General features: G+C 41.8%; 1 protein-coding gene and 1 pseudogene across 2 annotated transcripts in view; one reads left to right on the forward strand and one right to left on the reverse strand.

Moving 5' to 3' along the window:
* Window positions 1–19,092, forward strand: part of INTS9 (integrator complex subunit 9) — a 110,671-nt gene that overhangs the window by 51,230 nt on the left and 40,349 nt on the right. For both annotated transcript variants that reach the window (XM_024746935.1, XM_024746934.1), the window contains 2 exons: window positions 13,729–13,849; window positions 15,098–15,232. In XM_024746935.1, coding sequence (XP_024602703.1) covers window positions 13,729–13,849; window positions 15,098–15,232 — 256 coding nt within the window. The remainder of the gene's footprint in view (window positions 1–13,728; window positions 13,850–15,097; window positions 15,233–19,092) is intronic.
* LOC112400934 (forkhead box protein N3 pseudogene) lies at window positions 11,241–12,716 on the reverse strand (annotated as a pseudogene).

Below are 19,092 nucleotides of genomic sequence, written 5' to 3' on the forward strand. Positions count from 1 at the left end.
TCCCCTCCTATCCTCGTTGTGCGTGCTTATTTTCAGCTCCCTTCCTCCTGCCCACTGCATGCCTCCTTCCCCTTTTCTCCCTCTCCCACGTGCCCACTGGCCCACATTCAACTCACTTCTCTCCATCTCCCTCCTTAGAAACCTGAGGACTTTGTTTTCTTTCCCTGTGGAGCACGTACATCTTGGCTTCCCTCACTTCCTCCTTTTAAATTTATACCCTTAAATATTCTGCCACAAATAATTTTGGCACACCAGAAATGATGTTCAAAGGTCACTGTTTCCTGAATCCCAAACCCTGGGCTAAATCTTAAGGAAGTCCAAGTCCTTATTTTGCCTTTTTTTTCCTGTGACCTTGGGCAGAGTACTTGGCAGTTTTCTTTGCTTCCCATTCTTTGTAAAATACAAGATAACTGGCTCACCAGAAAAAGGGCCATCATATATTAGGGGAAAAGGTGAGTTGAACTTGAAGGAGCAGAGGACTAGGGAGGGGGCCAGAAAGTTATTTCCTAAGGTGCTTAGGAAATCGCCCTTTTTAACAAAGGTGCTAGTTGAAATAAAACCTTGAATTTGGGGCTTCCCTGGTGGCGCGGTGGTTGGGAGTCCGCCTGCCAATGCAGGGGACGCGGGTTCGTGCCCCGGTCTGGGAAGATCCCACATGCCGCGGAGCGGCTGGGCCCGTGAGCCATGGCCGCTGAGCCTGCGTGTCTGGAGCCTGTGCTCCGCAACGGGAGAGACCACAACAGTGAGAGGCCCGCGTACCGCAAAAAAAAAACCAAAAAAACCTTGAATTTGCTCTCTAGCCACCAGGTGGGCAAAAATCAGAAGCTGTTGAGAGCTAACTTGGTAGAGAAGAAGTTGGGCCAGTCGGAGACTGTATTTCATTACTTCATGCATCCTGACCATAGTTCTGATCCTGGTCAAGCATTTTGTTTTGGCTTTTGAGTGTGAGATGAGCCATAGTTACTGACAGACAAAGAGAAGAGTCTAATTATTGGAACGATTGTGCTGAGGTGTTAGACAAACCAAGAAAGCTATGTCCTGTTTTTCTCTTGGAGAAACTCAGCATAAATATTAGAAGTGGTAGAAAAATTTGAGGAGCTATTTTTTAATTGACATCAGATAAGAGAATTCTTTTGAAATATTCACCTAGAATTTAATCTTGGGCCAGAATACTAAAAGTGCTGCATTTGAACATTTATGCTGAAGGATTTACACCACTTTAAAAGTTCCCTCCGTCATGAGCTAGTTGATATCGAGTGTCCCAAGATACTGTGACATATACTGTATTGAGAAGCACTGGGGTTTTTTGTTTTTGTTTGTTTGTTTGTTTTTGCTGTCTAGTACAGTGACTAAGTGATGTGGGCTTTGTCTTCTATTTTTTTTTTAATTCCTGCATTCTCCTTGTCCAGTTCCTATAAAATAGGGGTCACAAACTCAGATGCCTCCAGGGGTGAGGAAGGGGTTTATAGGTAAGTACAGGAGTGAGGTGGGCTGCCAGGAATTGTGGACCAGTGACCACACCTCTCTAAAAGGGCAGCTGACACACGGCTTCAGCAGACTTTTGGCCGTATGGGAAAGTGAGCGCATCACTGCCAAATCTTCCCTTTTACTTTTTTTTTTAAAAAAGAAGCTCTAGATCTGGATGTTTTAAATGTGATTTTTTTTTTCATCTTTAAAAAATGTTGGCTCTCACATTAAAGTAAAATTCTGTATGATCCAAGCAAAACACCTCCATGAGTTGGATTTGAGCCCCCAGGTTTTGACTTATACTTAAACCTTTACAGGCAGTCTCTTGGTTAAATGTCAAGAATTAATGCATCTTAGTAGCTTAAGAATAAGACCAACTAAAAAAAAAATGAATTAAAATCTTTCAGATTCATTGGTTTCTGACAAACTCCTTTAAATCACAGGAAGTTAGTTTGAATTAGCATTTTAGTATTAGTATGCTTACCAAAAAAAAAAAAAAAAACCCATTACTCTTGCTTTTTGGCAGCTGCCTCACTCCCTGTCTCAGTCGACACTGCTCCCTGAGATTTATTTAGAAGTTAGCTAGCCATCCTTCTTCCTCATTTTGACGTTGTAGCTTATACTTCTTGAAAAAGAGATTTTTGAAGGGTAGGAAAAGGAGAATCCCTTACAAATTTTCGAGCCTCTGACATTCCCACACGCATTTCAAAATTTAGGTTTTTAATGGGAAAATTTAAAGCACAATATTCCACTGAAGAAACTTACCCAGTCTCTGGTATTTTTAATATAAGGGCAGCATTTTTTGTATAAGACTAGAAATTTACAATTATAATTAAGAATAAATCATTACAGGGTATTGTCATAATCCTCTGACAAGCATTAAGGAGTTAGGCATTAATATGTTCCTGGCTGAAGTGTTATGGCAGTTTTCAGTACTCAGAGCTTAAAATGTGGGTTTATATCTTTCAGAAGACATAAAATTTTTTTAAAAAGCATATTGTACTTGAAGTTCCTCTGCTCTGACACTCCTTGGGTATTTATAGAGGAATTTATCAGGTCTAACTATGTAGTAGGAAGAAAATTAAAGCTATGGGCTTGGAGGTCAAATAGACTGGTGTTTGAGTTCCTTCCAGATCTGCTTCTTAGCTGCAGAAGTTTATTTCTTCTAGGTTCTGTTTCCTCGTTTATAAAATAGAAATAATATTAGCAACTTCACAAGGTTGTTGTCAGGACTAAATGAGTAATACAAGTAAAGTCCTTAAAACAGTGCCAGGCACACAATAGGTGCTCAGTAAACACCAACAACCTTTCTCCCTTTAATGATACACTTGGTTCACATAACCCCCTTTCAGTAACCAGCACACATCTGCCTTCCACAGCCTTATTTATCTTTCAGTGCTGCCTTTCCTGATGAGAGCAAAGTAGTATAGTAGAAGGAAGATTGTTTTCCTAATCCCACTGTTGCCTCTAGTTAGCAGTGTCATTCAGATTCTGGGACTCAGTCTTCTTTTCTGTAAAATAGGAGAATTGAATTAAACTATCTCTAAGTTCACTTATGTTATAGTTTTTAAAGATGCCCTTAAGCAGGTGCTCAGAGAGTGGCAGCACTTTGATGGAGTCGTCACAGCTTTGCTGTTCTTCAGCTTTGCACTTCCAGAAACTTAATCATTTCATTTCACTCAGAGTTGATTAGCCTCTAAAGACTGGTTTGGGCTAACTAAACTCCCAGGATACTGACTGAGAAACAAAAATCCCATTTAATTACTTTATCCTGAGATATCTGTGTAGCTCCAGAACTAGGGTGGTTCATCTGTCTAGGACTCTCTGTTCTGGGCAGCAAGTCCACTTAAAGAGATCAAATTATAGGTAAGAGGTTTTTGATGAGCATAAAATTAAAGCAGAGATGGTTTAGCCCCTCTCAAGAATTGTTTCTATCATGCTTCGGTAGCCTGAGCAATTGCCTTTGTACTTTTGAGAGAGAAATTGATCTAAAACAGAAAAACAGGGATTATAATCTGGTTTCAGTTTAGTATTGAGAAGTGCTTGATCTTCAGGCTTTACTTTTGGTAAATTCCATAAAGATCACTCTGCTAACCCATCTCCACCCGACCCCACTCACATGTATAGTAAGCACACTTCACTGTAATGAGAGGAAAGAAACTTTACTGCTTCTTGTATTCTTTGTATTCTGCTCTTATATTTATTTTGTTCAGTCATTCACTCATCAAACACTTAGAAAAAGCCCAACCAGTGTTTTATTTATAAGCTTTTAAGTGGTCCCTGTGGACCTAAAAGTCCTGCTCTTTTAAGAAAACACATGATGTTGTGCTGGTAGGATGGAAGAAGAGACAGCAGAGCTCTGGCATGATGTCAAGCCCTGGGAAAAAAGTTTATTAAGCACTCAAGTGTGATAAGAACAAAACAAAAAAATGAAATCTTTTAGAAAGTACTTATTAAGCATTTAGACTCTGAGAACCTGACTTTGATAAATTGGAAAGCCAGAAAAAACAGAACTAGTTCCCATTGGGTTTCCTTATCCGACTTATCCTTAATCAGCCAATAATCCTAATGGCTTTGAATGGCTCTGTAAATGCCTCTTTAATTATGGCCTCAAGCATAAGGAGAGTTTTAGGGAAAGCTGAGTTAGACAAGATGTTAGGAGATAGAAGGAAGTAATGAGGAAGTGACTAAATATTTCAAAAGAGTAAAAAAGATGTTAGCAAAAGAAATTTGGGGGTATAAATAGGAAATTTAGAGGACTTCAGTCTCATTTGTTCATTAACTACCAAGTGCCTGGCATTGTAAGTTTTCAGGGAAATGCCCCCCAAAGTTTAAGGCATAGTCCCTGTACCCAAGGAGCTTTTTGAGCAGAGATTGCGTACTAAGTGGCAAGACTCAAGCTGGGTTTGGCAGGTTAAGCAGGGTTTGAATGAGGGAAGAGATCACTCCAAGATAAGAGAACATTGTGGGCAAAAACATAGCAACATGGCATGATTGAGAGGGGACTGGCTTGGTTAAAATCAGCCAGTGCACACCAGGAAGGAGAGAAAAACATTGAAAGCTAACCTTGTACAAAAGAATATTGAAAGTTTCTTCTTTTGGAAAAGCCAACAATACATTTGACTAATTCCTAGTTTAAATCTTTTGTCTAGCTGATAGAAAACTTATCAAAATTGATTGTGAAAACATAGTCACCAAACCTGTGTGATAAAGGAAACCTCTGACATTTCCAAAGAGAGAAATGACAAATAATTAGTTTTAGATCTGAAAGTAGTGTAGTCAGTATATAAGGTACCAGAATAAGATACCCAAAGAATTTAAGCATAGAGTGAAGGGGAGGAATTCATAGGCACTGAATATCATAGATATATAATGTTAATAATATATATTATATATACACATATGTGTGCATGTGTGTGTAATTTCTCATTTGCTGTGGTCTTCAACAGTTTTTGAAGGAAACATTTTACCCTCAGTTTAGATATAGGAAGGGAAAAAAGAGGGTAGGTAAATTATTGAATATTGCAACTAAAGCAACTAAATTAGGTATGAAGACCAACCTTCTACAAATGTTCTGTACAATTAGAGTTTGTAAAAATGTCACTGATGAGACCTGAGAAAAGCCCAGGCTGAGTTGAGGTATTAAAACACTGCCTCTGTACTAGAACATGGCCCAGAACACTTCCTAACTTATTAGTAATTCTGGGTCTCCCACCAGGCTCCCCTTATCTCAGGCTCCACCAGGAGGATCCCATTCTTGGCTCACTCACGCGGTGGTTGGCAGGATTCAGTTGCTCAGGGGTGGTGGGTAGCCGAAGCCTCCCCCGGGTCCCTGTCACATGGGTGTCTCCTCAGAGCGTCTCACCACGTGGCAGCTGGTTTCATCAGAGTGAACAAGAGGGCAAGAGAGAGACTGTGGACGAGCAGGAAGTCTTGGTCTTCTGTAACCTAATCTTGGAAGTGACATCTTGTCACTTTTGTCACAGTCTCTTCACTAGAAGCAAGCCGGTTGGTGCAGCCCACACTCAGCGGGAGGAGCCCAGGCAAGGGGGTGAATATGGGAGGCGGGGAGCCTGGGGAACCCTGTCAGAAGCTGCCTGCCACCGAACCCTAAGCTGAGCAGGTCAGACTTGACACCAGAGTCATTGGGACCTGCTTGGCCTTCCTCTTCCAGCTCACCGGTCTGTTCCTCCCTGGCGTTTTTAGCACCTCGGCACACACTTACTGGTGCCCTTCAAATAAAACAGACATATGGATCAGCGGAACAGAATAGAGAGCCCAGAAATGAACCCACACACCTATGGCCAGTTAAAGAACGTGGGTCTAATCTAGCTGGTGTGCGACTTATTAGCTCAGCCTCGAGCCAGAGGTGTCTCAGTTGCAGGGCCTTGGCAGAGCTAAGGGCAATTAAAACAAATCCAACTGAGATGAAAGATGTGGTTGGGCTGCGTTGTTATTCACCACCCTCCCCACTCTATCCACTCGCATGATAGCCTTCCAGCTCTGGTATAAACGCTTCTGCTCCTATCCAGCCCAGAGTAGAAGTCTTTATTTTTTGTGAGGAGCAGTCCTAGGAAGCCCAAGCCATGGGGCTCCCTGATCTGGAGGAATTTAAAGGAGGAGCTAAAGCAGGGGAGTAATATGGGTTCTTCCTTCAGCCCCTCTAGAGCAGTGCCTGGGCCACTCAAGTTCAGAGTCATTGCTGCTCATCAGTAAATCACCTTGGATGATTTCACCACAGTCACCTGTACTGAAGTCCACTACAGTATTGTTGGAAAATGCATGTTCTGGGGCCACGATGGCTGTGTATATTGGAGATGGTTGGAGACAGTCCTTACACAGCATCTGTTCTGTGCCAGACGCTTACGTGCATTGTATCATTTATCCCTCACAGAACAGCTCTAAAAAGGAAGTGATACTCTCCCTGTTTTACAAACAAGAAGACCGGCTCAGAGGTGAAGAGGCAGTGCTGAGATTTAAATCTAGACAAGTCTGTAAATCCTCCACTTTCCCCATGATGTGACTCTGAGAGAAACCTCTCCTTCCTCAGAGTGGGTGGCAGAGAGTTGCAGGGGTGTGGAAGGAGAGAGAAGCAGTAGCAGCAGCCCCTGCCAGTAACCTCCTCCAAAGAGAGCTTCTGTGCCACTTCCCTGGCTCTGAGACTCGGGCCATCTTCCCAAAGAGCACAAACAATGTGTACCTGACCTAGACGAGTATCTCAAGACCTGAGAAAAGGTGACAGGTGGTCTAGATTTTAAAGCAGGAGTGCTGTGTACACAAAATATGACGAAGAGGACTGTGGTGGAATGTTATAGGCTTCAGGGAGCCTGGCGCCGCGAGAGCTGTTTATAGCTCAGTATATAGAATGTAGGCCAAGGCAGGACCTCGATAAAGAAGGCCTTATAAAGTCATGCTAAGAGTCTTGGATTTTATCCTGAATGGAATGGTGCACTGTTAAAGTGGAGGAGGGGAGTGTGTGTATGTGTGTATATGTGTAGATTTGCATTTTCAATATATCCTTTAGGCCCTTCTGGGAGTGAAGGCAAGTGCGCAGGCAAGGATGACTCATGGCTTTCCACATCTCTTTTATTGCTTTGTACTGTTGTAAAATTTTTCCTAGACTTAAGTTCCTTGTGAGCACAGGCCTTTATGTTGTACCTGTTAAATCCCTTACAGGACTTAAATTCTATGGCCATAGTCGGGGCTAAGTAAATATGCATTGACTAAATATTGTAAAACCTAAAGCAATTCACTACACATAGGACAGATAAGTGACATAAGAAAATCCTCAGATAAGTGAAATAAGAGAATCTTCACCTGTTTATGCAGAAGGTAAAGAGAAGAGTTGTTGCTACTTTGTTGCTGGAGAAACAAAGGTGAAGAGAATTGGAACATCATGATCTGTGTGCTATTTTGGCTAAATCTCTATTCCATGTTTATATGACCAGGAACATGCACTTCACTGGCCATACAACATTGTTGCAATTTTTTTCTTCTTCTTGCACAACTCTTTGTTTTCCCTTGAGTTAGTAATTATCTTGTTTGCTTATTTGCTTAGTTTTCTGTGTACATATTACTAATTTATCTCTAACCCCTCCCGCATTTGTCTAAGTCTCTCCTCAGTATGTTCAAACTCGATGGGTGGCCTCACAATTTTACCTTCTTGAAAAGTCGTCTCCCAGAGCCTTCACTCTTGCCCTGCCTGGTGTCAGCTGCTCTTGGGCCTATGGCATGGCATTCAGTTTAGGACTTTCTCCACTGTGATCCTGAAGATTTCTTTGCCTCGTTCTTCTCTTAAAAGCTCTGTTTTCTGGGCCTTTCCTTTTTTTTGTTTACGCCTTCATTTTGCAGGGCACATCCTCCAACAACTCCCTGAGAAAGAGCGCATGGGAGGTAAGTTGTCTGAGACCCTGCACGTCTAAAACATCTTCATTCTACTCTCACGCTCTGATAGAAATGTGAGTTAGATGTAGTTTTCTCATAGAATTTTGAAAGCATTGCTCTATTTTCTTCTGTCTTCCAGAAATGCTGTTGAAAAGTCCAATGCTATTGAGTCTACATCTTCGATATGTATCCTGTTTATCTCTCTGTGGACTTTTAGAATCTTCTCTTGTTCTTAAAGTTTATGATGATGTCTCAAACCTAAGGACAGTTTACATTCATGTGTTGAGCTTAGTGGGCCCTTTCAATCTAGAACAGTGGTGGCACCTATGGCCAAGTCTCTGTTTTATGGCCACATCTGGCCTGCCACTGTTTCTATGAATAAAGTTTTATTGGCACACAGCCAAAGATTTATTTGTCTGTTTTCTTTATAATATAAATATTTTCCCAGAATATATCTGGTGTTAATTCTTCTGGGTCAGTATTTTCAGGTATGCAATGTGTTCTTTCAGTGTATAGTTTCTTTTTATTTCACAGTTATGGTTTTTATTATTCTGTTCCCTTGCTTGGATTTCTGTAAGGAGCTCCTGTTATCTGTATGTTGTATCTTCTATATTCTAGACTTAATAGAATACACTATAGCATAATCTCGTTCGGCAATTTCATTGTGAAACCCCTGGTGTGAGTATCTTTTCATTGAGTTTTTTCTTTGGTGCTGATCATATTTTTCAGAGAAGCTTCTTCTAGTCTCCTACCCTGCAGGGTATAAGCCTAACTGATGGTGTTCTGATCTGAGGAGAAGAAAATTGTTACTCTCAGTACGTAAACTTTTGCTTAAGGTGGCTGCCTCTAATTGTCAATCGTTTCTCCTAGTCCGGACTCTTCATTTTTATTCTCTCCAGAGAACAATCTGGTGACATGCCTGGGAGGGGAAGGGTCAATTGCTGAGCCATATGGAATAGGTGAAGAGAATTGGAAGGTTCTATTTCTTAATCAGTTTTTTCTAGGAATTTTCTTTTTCTTTTTTTTTTTTTTAAAATAAATTTATTTATTTATTTTTGGCTATGTTGGGTCTTCGTTTCTGTGTGAGGGCTTTCTCCAGTTGTGGCGAGCGGGGGCCACACTTCATCACGGTGTGTGGGCCTCTCACTGTCACAGCCTCTCCCATTGCGGAACACAGGCTCCAGACGCGCAGGCTCAGTAGTTGTGGCTCACGGGCTTAGTTGCTCCGCAGCATGTGGGATCCTCCCAGACTAGGGCTCGAACCCATGTCCCCTGCACTGGCAGGCAGATTCCTAACCACTGCGCCACCAGGGAAGCCCAGGAATTTTCTTGTGTTTAGGCTCACCTTCAATCTCACTTCAAGACATACCTATTGTTTCCAATTGCTGAGCTTTTTGTGGGTTTGCAGTATAAATTAAGTCACTTGAATTGAAGTTTCCTGGGTCTGCTAAGTCAGTTATCATTTGTCTTTTTCCTTTCCACTTTCTAAAATGCTGTTGCTATTCTCTCTTCTCTCATCTCTGTCTGAAGTGGTGTGTGTGTGTGTGTGTGTGTGTGTGTGAGAGACAAGCCCTTTACTGTTGTTCAGTGATAGTTCAGGAGACAGCACAGAGCAAACGTACAGGTTCAGTTCTCCAGAAGGCCCTTCACCTGTACTGTACAGAGAATCTCAGAGAAGTCACTCTTCAGGCCTATTCTTGATTGTGTTCGAGCAAATGATAACATGTTTTTCTAATGACACATTTTTGTTTATTTGTTTTAATGGATGCTCCTGATGCTGGTCTGGAAGGTTGAAAAAAAATTTTTTTTTCTCTTTTCTATATTTACATGAAAATAATTCATCTTCATGCTAAATACATCGTTTACCTTACAGGAACTTTATTTTTGAATTTAAAAAGTTTGTGTTTTTGTGCTTTTTAAATTTTTTTCAAAGCAGTTCCATGCATTGTGGATCAGAAATTTCTGCTGGCGGGCTTCCCTGGTGGTGCAGTGGTTGAGAGTCCGCCTGCCGATGCAGGGGACACGGGTTTGTGCCCCGGTCCGGGAAGATCCCACATGCCGCAGAGCGGCTGGGCCTGTGAGCCATGGCCGCTGAGCCTGCGCTCCGCAACGGGAGAGGCCACAACAGTGAGAGGCCCGCGTACCGCCAAAAAAAAAAGAAATTTCTGCTGGCTACATTGGCTGAATGTGGAAATCATTGATTTTCACAAAGATGAATCCTGACTAACATTAATTGCAAACTCCATTTTGAGGGCAGTATAGGAATTTTTTTTCCTTTCTTTTTTGCCATGTTTTACTTTAGTTTGTCCATCAATGTGCCTTTCATCTTTTAAAAATACACCACAATGCTAATGGCATGTTCTGTAGCTTTTTGTTTTGTTTTGTTTTCACTTGGATCAAATGGTTTTGACAGACAGAAAAAGATTTGTACCACCCTTTCCTTCGTTAACAGCTATTGTAATTTCTTGGAACTTGATTTTCACTTGGTCAGTTAAGAAGACAACGCTTGTTTTTTGCATCAGTTTTTTTCTCTCTTTCTCTCTCTTGTGTGTGTGTGTGTGTGTGTCTGTGTTTGCACACGCGCGTGTGCAGGACCAACCTTCAGGCTTATGGCTTGTGGAACCTTCTCTTAATTTAATGTAAAACAGAATTCACTGATTAGCAACATCACTAAAAACTGACCCAGTCTCTTCTCATGAGTCACTGACACCTGTTGAATATGAATGGTCCAGTGTCCACCCCAGAAGGTGCTACTAGGCTTCACAGTTAAGAAGCACAGAGGACTGGTGACCACCCTCCCACCCCCACATCACACGCTTGGGACAGTGCCAGGGGTTTTCCTGGCACAATTTGATGCCCAGTGCCACGAGCTTGGGTCTGCTCTTGGGGGGACCAGGGGTCCTTCCTTCTCCTCAGTTGCTTTATGGGCATTCACTCAGCGAACCCAACTGGGTGCACATCCTGACCTTTTAAACCTAAAGGTTGGGCCTGATCAATGGTTACTTTGCACACGTGCCTTCTAAGTGCCGGATGTGTATCCCCGTGGCATTATCGTTGTCGTCCCTGTGGATTCAGCCACGGGTTTCTGACAAGCTGGAGGAAACAATGGTAATTTGGGCTTTTTTGGTTTTGTCTTCAGATAATGAAAAGCTTTTGTAAAGCAGTTGAGTGTCAATATGAGTTCTATGGCTTCAGTCTCCTTTAAACATAATATTCTTAAGGGTCCAAAACAAAGGAGGGGGGAAAATTTAAAAAAAAAAAAAAAAAGAAACAAAGAAAACCAAACCAAAAAAAAAGAAAAATGAAATAATAATAAATTGCTGGTATTGCCACAAATCATTAGAAATCTCCTGACATGCTGAAACCAAATGGCCATAAGTTCAAAACAAATCAGTGACTTGTTTTTAATTTTTCGTGGTTTCCTTTTGTTCTTTCTGCCCCTTTGCCGTCAGATTGGTGATGTTATTCAAACAGGACCGAATCCCCGCCAAGTGCAGGATTGACCCCGCCGCCTCTTTCATCTCATCATCGCTCTCGGGGGGCTTTTCCATGCATCTCTTTTTGAGAGGCAGCATGTCGCTGGGGATCTTCCTTGCCTTGGCGAAGTGCTGGTGCTTCTTGTGCTGGGACGCATAGATGCTGTCCCCCAGAACATCCTTGGCCTCCTTCGGGCTGCATTTCCTGTCATCCTCCTCCGTCTCGCTGTGGCTCTCGTGGCTCTGGAAGCTGCCCTCGCTGCCATTCTCGCTCCCCTTGGTGGCAAACTCATAGTGTTCGTTGACCAAGGAGGAGGAGAGGGAGTCACTGGCGGGCGAGGTGCTCTTGGCACTGAAGGACTTGGCACTGCTGTAGTTGTCATCCTCCTTGGGTCTCCACTGCCCACTAGGGAGCCACAGGACGTCTCGCTCTCAGTCCGCATCCGGCAGCTGGTGAGGCCATTCTTCCCGGCTGCTGTCATTCCAGTGGGAGTGATTGGCAACGGCCGGACTCCAGGAAACAGGCCTCGGCTCCGAACCTGCGTTCCGTTTTGTATCACTCTTGGAGGAACTGCTTGTATCTCGGGGAATATTCAAAAGCATTATGGCACTGGCAGCATCAATGTCAGGATCTTGTAGAAAGGCTCCATTTCTCTTAAAGAAGGTGCTATCTTGCCAGAGGGGTGGACCTGATATGCTTTGTTATGCCTGAGTAGAGGCGGGAGGTGTATTGAACACATTCGAGTGTGGGTGTTAAGGTGTCTTTTTCAAAGCCTGAATTAGACTTTCTTTGTCTGTACTCTGGATTAGACTTTGTACTCTGTACAATGACCCTTTTCCGATACTCTGACTCCTCTCTTTGTCCACTTTCTTAAAACACTTATTCAAGGACAAATTATGTCTCACTGAGTTTTTCCACCCAGTAGGTGCGTTTGCAAAATACGGAAAATGTTCCAAGATCCAGTTGTAGATATCCTTTCCCGGCAGGCGCTTGGTTGGAGAGTCCTCAATAGCCATAAATATGAGGCAGCTGAAGGAGTAGGCGGGCTTGCAGTTGGGGTTCTGCCTGGCATCATAGGGCATGTCGGAGTGGGCAGGGGATGGGGGCGTGTCATCGTCCAGGTCCTGGACGGGGCTGACGCTCTGCAGGACCGAGTCCCCAAAGCTCTTCAGCAGGTTCTTGCTCTCATGCAGCCAGTTCAGGTTGGTCAGCTCTTCATCTTCCACAGCCCCCTCTTCTAATCGGATGTCAGGCAGAGAAAAGTCGAGGTCATCGTCTTCCTGAAGGGCCTTGGAGAAACCGCTGCCCTGGTAACACTGACTCAGCCCACTGGAGATACTAATTCCTGAGCTTTCTGGTTTCTCACTGGGAGGCATGACTGGACCCATTTACGTGAAGGCTCCTGGCCGGAGCGGGGCGCGGGGGCTCAGGGGCGCTACTGCCCTTCAGCGGGAGCCAACAGACTTTCGCAGGCGCCCAGCGGGCATCGCTTGGTGGACCAGCTAAGGACGCGAGGGACGGGCTCAGGCGGCAGGGGCGCGGGGGTCTCAGCGCGGCATGGGACCTGAGGCGCGCCACGTGTCCTCCCACCGGCCCCGCGCTCCCCCCGCCCCGCGTACCTGCAAAATATGTTTTATTTTCCACTTTCTGCCAAGCCTCAGTTGTGTTTAAGCCAGTTCTTTTCTATAGCTTTGCAGGCCCACAAGTAATGTTTATTTCATTTATCTTTTGTGAACAGGGAAGACAATGTGAGGTGTCATACAGAAATGCTCTATATTAAGATGTATATGATAAGCCCCAGAACAACCACTAAGAAAATAACTAAAAAAAAAAAAAGTAACAAATCAAGAAAGGAATTAAGAGGCTATATCAGAAAATATTCACTTACTGTTTTTAAAAAGTAGTAGGGGAGGAATAGAGGAACAAAAAAGATATGTAATATATAGAAAACTAAAATTAAATTGGCAGACATAAGCCAACTACATCAGTAATAACATTAAATGTGAATGGCTTAAGCAATTCAATCAAATGACTGAGATTATCACATGGTTTAAAAAAATAAAGATAAAAATAAGACCCAGCTATATGCTGGATAAACAAAATAGAAGATAGAAAAACAATAGAGAAAAATCAATGAAACCAAAAGTTGATTCTTTGAAAAGATCAACAGAACTGACAAACCTTTAGCTAGATTGACCAAGAAAAAAAGGAGAGCATACTGCAATTACTAGAGTCAGAAATGAAAGAGGGGAGAGTACTACCAACCTTACAGAAATAAAAACAATTAGATTCCTGTGAACATTTAGATATGCCAGTAAGTTGGACAACTTAGATTAAATGGACAAATTACTTGAACAGAATCCTCTATAGGTAAGAACTGACTTTATGATACATTTGCAGGCTGCTGCCTTCTCCTCTCAAGGATGCAGTAGAAGTATCAACCTGGAGAAGATGCTATACAATGCAAGAGGTGAACTCTGCCCTTAGTAAAATCCAGCTGGTGGGATATTCTCAGAAAATTGTGAGTGTTAATATGATTTTAAGTGACTGATGAATGCTTCCGATTCATACTATTGTTCTTTGGAAGGATCCTATACTGCCTTTTTTTTAAGTATCTTTTTTTTTTTAATTTATTTTGGCTGTGTTGGGTCTTCGTTTCTGCACGGGCTTTCTCTAGTTGCAGTGAGCAGGGGCTACTCTTCGTGCGGTGGCTTCTCTTGTTGGAGAGCACAGGCTCTAGGAGCGCGGGCTTCAGTAGTTGTGGCTCGGGGGCTAAAATTTATTTTGGCTGTGTTGGGTCTTCGTTTCTGCACAGGCTTTCTCTAGTTGCAGTGAGCAGAGGCTACTCTTCGTGCGGTGGCTTCTCTTGTTGGAGAGCACAGGCTCTAGGAGAGCGGGCTTCAGTAGTTGTGGCTCGGGGGCTCTAGAGTGCAGGCTCAGTAGTTGTGGCACACGGGCTTAGTTGTCCCGTGGCATGTGGGATCTTCCCAGACCAGGGCTCGAATCTGTGTCCCCTGCATTGACAGGCAGATTCTTAACCACTGCGCCACCAGGGAAGTCCCTAGTTTGCTTTTTTAAGCCACTCAGTCACTACAAATCTTGTACTAGTACATAGTGAAAAGATAGAACATCTGTTGTTTTCCTCCATCTTTCCCGGGTTCTTATTGGCACTCTTTCCTAACCCTTACATTCCCCATTGCTAGCTAGCATGTAATGAATCAGGAGAAAGGCATCTCATCCTGTTTACTTTAGAACAGTGACACCACTTTACAGATTTTGGACTAGTGAAATAGGAAACAGAATAAAAGAGATCAAGAAATAATTTGGCAAGTATAACTTTTGAGCTCTGACCTGATCGTGATAAGGGTTCCCATTCCTGTTAACTTGTGCCCAGAGCCACTAAATACAGAACAACCAAGATATTAATTCCTAACCTGAAAAGGGAAGGAAAAAAAGAAGAAGAAAACCAAAGTATTTGTCTCTTCGGTCTGTTTCATAATATAGCATCTCTGCCTTTTAATGAGTGAGGCCTAGGTGCCTGGTGCCATGTGGATAGACTGAATCTCTCAGAGAGGTGACAAGTAAAGACTGTCGGATGTGTCTCCCAAATGGTCTCCATCATCTTTCTGTTTTACTTCAAACTTTCTGGTTCACTTGAAAATAGTTTCTAAGTGGAGAAGAATGTTTCTGTTATTTTTCCCTGTGAACTTATCGGCATGACTGTACTGCTGAATGCTGATCACACATTCTTATTGTGGTTCTTTTCTAGGAACTTTTTGGTGCAGTCCAGGTGACTCCTTTAAGCTCTGGCTATGCCCTTGGAAGCTCCAACTGGATTATCCAATCCCATTATGAGAAAGTGTCTTATGTCTCTGGATCCTCCTTGCTTACCACACACCCCCAGGTAATTCTAAATTCTCTTTTAACAGCTCAGCTTTTTGGTTATTTACCCTAAATTCAGAATGTGTCCAAAGTACCATCAGCTGTTTTTAAATCTTCCTAATTTCAGTTTCTACAAACACTCTTTTTTTATTTTTTTATTTTTATTTTTTTTTGCGGTACGCGGGCCTCTCACTGTTGTGGCCTCTCCCGTTGCGGAGCACAGGCTCCGGACACGCAGGCTCAGAGGCCATGGCTCATGGGCCCAGCCGCTCCACGGCATGTGGGATCTTCCCGGACCGGGGCACGAACCCGTGTTCCCTGCGTCGGCAGGCGGACTCTCAACCACTGCGCCACCAGGGAAGCCCAAACACTCTTTTTTTTATTGTGGTAAGAACACTTAACATAAGATATACCTTCATAATAAATGTGTAACTGTACAATACATGATTGTTGATGTAAGTGCGATGTTGTATAGCAGATCTGTAGAGCTTACTCATCTTGCTTACCTGAGACTTTATGTCCTCCTCTTTATCAGAGTTAGAGTATTTGTGTCCATAGTTCCTCTGTAAGATCCTGCTGCCTTTAGGTCACCTCTAGGATTTAGAGATTTCCCAACACTTCCAATAACCAGAGCCTCATGAGTGTAACAGAGATGATCACTTATTTACTCAACAAATATTAATTACTTAATATTTACTAAGGGTCTACTATGTGTCAGGCACTCATCTAGGTATTAGAGATTCAGTGGTGACCCACAGACAAAGTCCCTTCTCATGAATCTGCCTTCGTTGATGTATAGAGAGAGAATGGTGTGCTGAAAATAAATGAGCAACGTAATTCCAGATTCTGACACAAGTACTGAAAACAACAAAGCAGAGTTATATATAGAGTGATGGAGACTAGTTTAAATTGGATGGTCAGAGGAAGCTTCTAGGGACAGTCTCATTGGAACTGAGACCTGGAGAAATGAGGCATGTAAAGCTGTGGACAAAGCATTAACAGGGACATGGCAGATGAAGGGCTCCTAACACCAGAACAAGCTGGGCATGTCTGCAGAGCAGAGGAGACCATTGTGATTGCAGCATACTAAGTATGATCAAGACATGTCCAAGAGGTTAGCAGACACCAGGCCATGTAGGACTTTGTAGGCCATGATGAGAAATTTGGATTTTATTTGAATGTATAGACTGAAGCTGTTGGAAAGTTTTAGGTAGTCATTCATTATCAGTCACATTGGCAAGCGCCTAAGTGCATAAATATTGTTATAAATGTTAGTTATTCCATTTTAGGTATTTGTAAAGAATTTATTGTTCATTTCATAGATCCTGGTTCTTTCCGTGTTTGTAAAGGAGGGCAAAGGAGATTAGATGTTGTTAGCTAGATATTGTTCGTTAGCCGGTGGATGGGTGGCTGGATGGATAGATAGATAACTTGGGGGAGCCCATGTCCCATTTTAATATAGGAAAAAGAATGACTGCTGTAAGTCCAGAACAGTAGGATTCTTCTGAGCTACCACTCTGCATTGTTTTTGTACCTTTTTTATAATCAAGTTTCATTTCAAGGTCTAGAGGGAACAAGTGGCTATTTTTTCCTATAGCTAGCAGAATTCTGGGCCTTTCCCGCTTATTGAAATCAAAAGCCCATCAATGTCATCCTAATCTGCTTCATTGAAACAAATTTTTTATTGGCAGCTTCTATCATTCCTGATATATTCTCCCATAAAAGACAGAAAGATTACTTGGCTGCCAACTCTTCCAATTTGTCCTGCCTTTGCAATACTATTGATGTAATTTCCAGTAAATTATACTTACAAGGTCTGTAAATTTAAAGGGAAAATAAGGTCTTGAAAGTAATGAGCAGCATACCTAAGTAATTAATTTTAATTTCTAGCTGGCAACCACTATTGTATGTAAAAAAGAAAGTAAATTAGATTTTCTTTTACCCAGATAATTGGATTCTATATTGAATTAGCAGGGATAAGGAAAGGTTTGGTTTGAAAAAACTTGATATTTTACTTCAGAGGTCAGCACACCACCTGTTCTGGTAAATAATGTTTTGTTGGAATACCGTCACACCCATTTGCTTCATGGGTTGTTTGTGGCTGATTACACCCTATCATGGCAGTTATACTTTTCGACTTTATAGAAAAGGGCCAATCACCAATCAGCTTTAGTAATGGAACCCCATGACCTAGGAAGAATGTGGCAGGCAGCTATACTGACCTAATAAGCATATGGAAATGAGGCTTTGGATTAAGCCTGTAACAGTAAGAATGGAAATATAAGTTAAAGAAACATCGGCAGATCTTTAATTCAACAAACATTTCTTGAATAACCGCTGTCTTCAGGGAAGGAAAAATACAAGTCAAAGATCTTATGCCTGGACGACACTGAGAATGATGATAATGACACTAATCCAGTTGACAAGGAGGAGTTGGCGGGGGTGGGGAGGCGGCTGTGGTCATTAGTTTCAGAAGGGGGTGGTGTGTGTGATGAATAGGAATTAGAACATTGGACAGATGGAAATGCAGAGCTGGAAGCTGGATATGAAGGCAAGCCTGGAGACAAATTGGAGAGCCATCAGATTTTTTTAAATATATAACATGCTGAGGATTAAAGACTGAGCTGTGGGAAACAGTGGAAGGAAAAAAAATGGTCTTGAATAAGAAGGTTTGGAGAATTGAGGCCAAAAAAAGTACAGCATCCCAAATGGAAAAGGAAGAGAACTAGCCTTTACTGAGCACACCATCTCAGTATTAATTTCTTAAATCGATCTAATATTCAGCAACCATGGTGAATTCTCATAGTAATTCTGATATTTATCTGTTGATGGTAGTATCTGCAAAGAAGTAAGAGTTTTGTCACTAAGCTTCCAATCCTTGTATCTTTTCTTTTTCCCATCTTGTAACTAAGCTCTCTAGTTCCATGTTAAACAGAAGTGATGATAGCAGCATCATTGTTTTATATCTGATTTTAAAGGGAATGCTTTCCTAGTCTCTTCATTAAATATGATGCTTACATGTCTGTCTTTGTCAGGTTAAGGAGTTTCTCCTCTGTTCCTAATTTTCTGATTTTTTTAAAACCAGATATAGGTGTTATTTTTATCAAATACTTTTTCTGAGTCTGTGAGTTAATCATGTGATTTCTTTCATTGAGACCATTAATGTAGTGAATTGTAATGTTAACTTTTCTCGCATGTAACCATCCTTGCATTCCTGGGATAAATCTTACTTGATCATATAATTTATTCTTTTTAAAATACCTTCCTGGAATCATTTGGTCAGTATTTTATTGAAGTTTATAATCTGTATCCATAAGTGAAAAATGGACCCATACATTATTTTCTTGTACTATCTTCATTTGTTTTTGGAATCAAGGTACATTAGTCTCATCAGATGATTTGGGCACCTTTCCCTCTTTATCTGATGGCCAGAAATTTACAAGATAGGGATTATCTTCTCTTGAAAGTCAGATTCCCCATAAAATTGTCTAAGTGTGGGATTACCATTTTAATTTTTTTCATAGCTATTGAATTATATTTTCTGGGTCAAAGGTATGCCAGTTTTGCAGAAATTTGTCCATTTTTCCTAGGTTTTCAAAAATCATACACATGGAATTATATGTGTACAATTTATATTTTAAACTTTTGTGTAATTCTATTTTCATTCTAAATTTTTTTCATTATGTCTTTTTTTTCCCCCTTGTTCAGACTTGCCAGAGGTTTGCCTACATTACTGATTTTCTTCAAAGAAAAATTTTTGCTTTCAGTGGTTTTTGTTGTATTTCTATTCTCTGTTCTGCCCTTTATTATTTCCTTCCTTGGGTGTACCTTGCTGCATTTCTTTTAATACTTAGCTCATTTGTTTCAGTCTTTCTTTGCTCT

Source organism: Neophocaena asiaeorientalis, unplaced genomic scaffold (genome assembly GCF_003031525.2).
Source record: "Neophocaena asiaeorientalis asiaeorientalis breed wild unplaced genomic scaffold, Neophocaena_asiaeorientalis_V1.1 scaffold633, whole genome shotgun sequence".
NCBI lineage: Eukaryota > Metazoa > Chordata > Mammalia > Artiodactyla > Phocoenidae > Neophocaena > Neophocaena asiaeorientalis.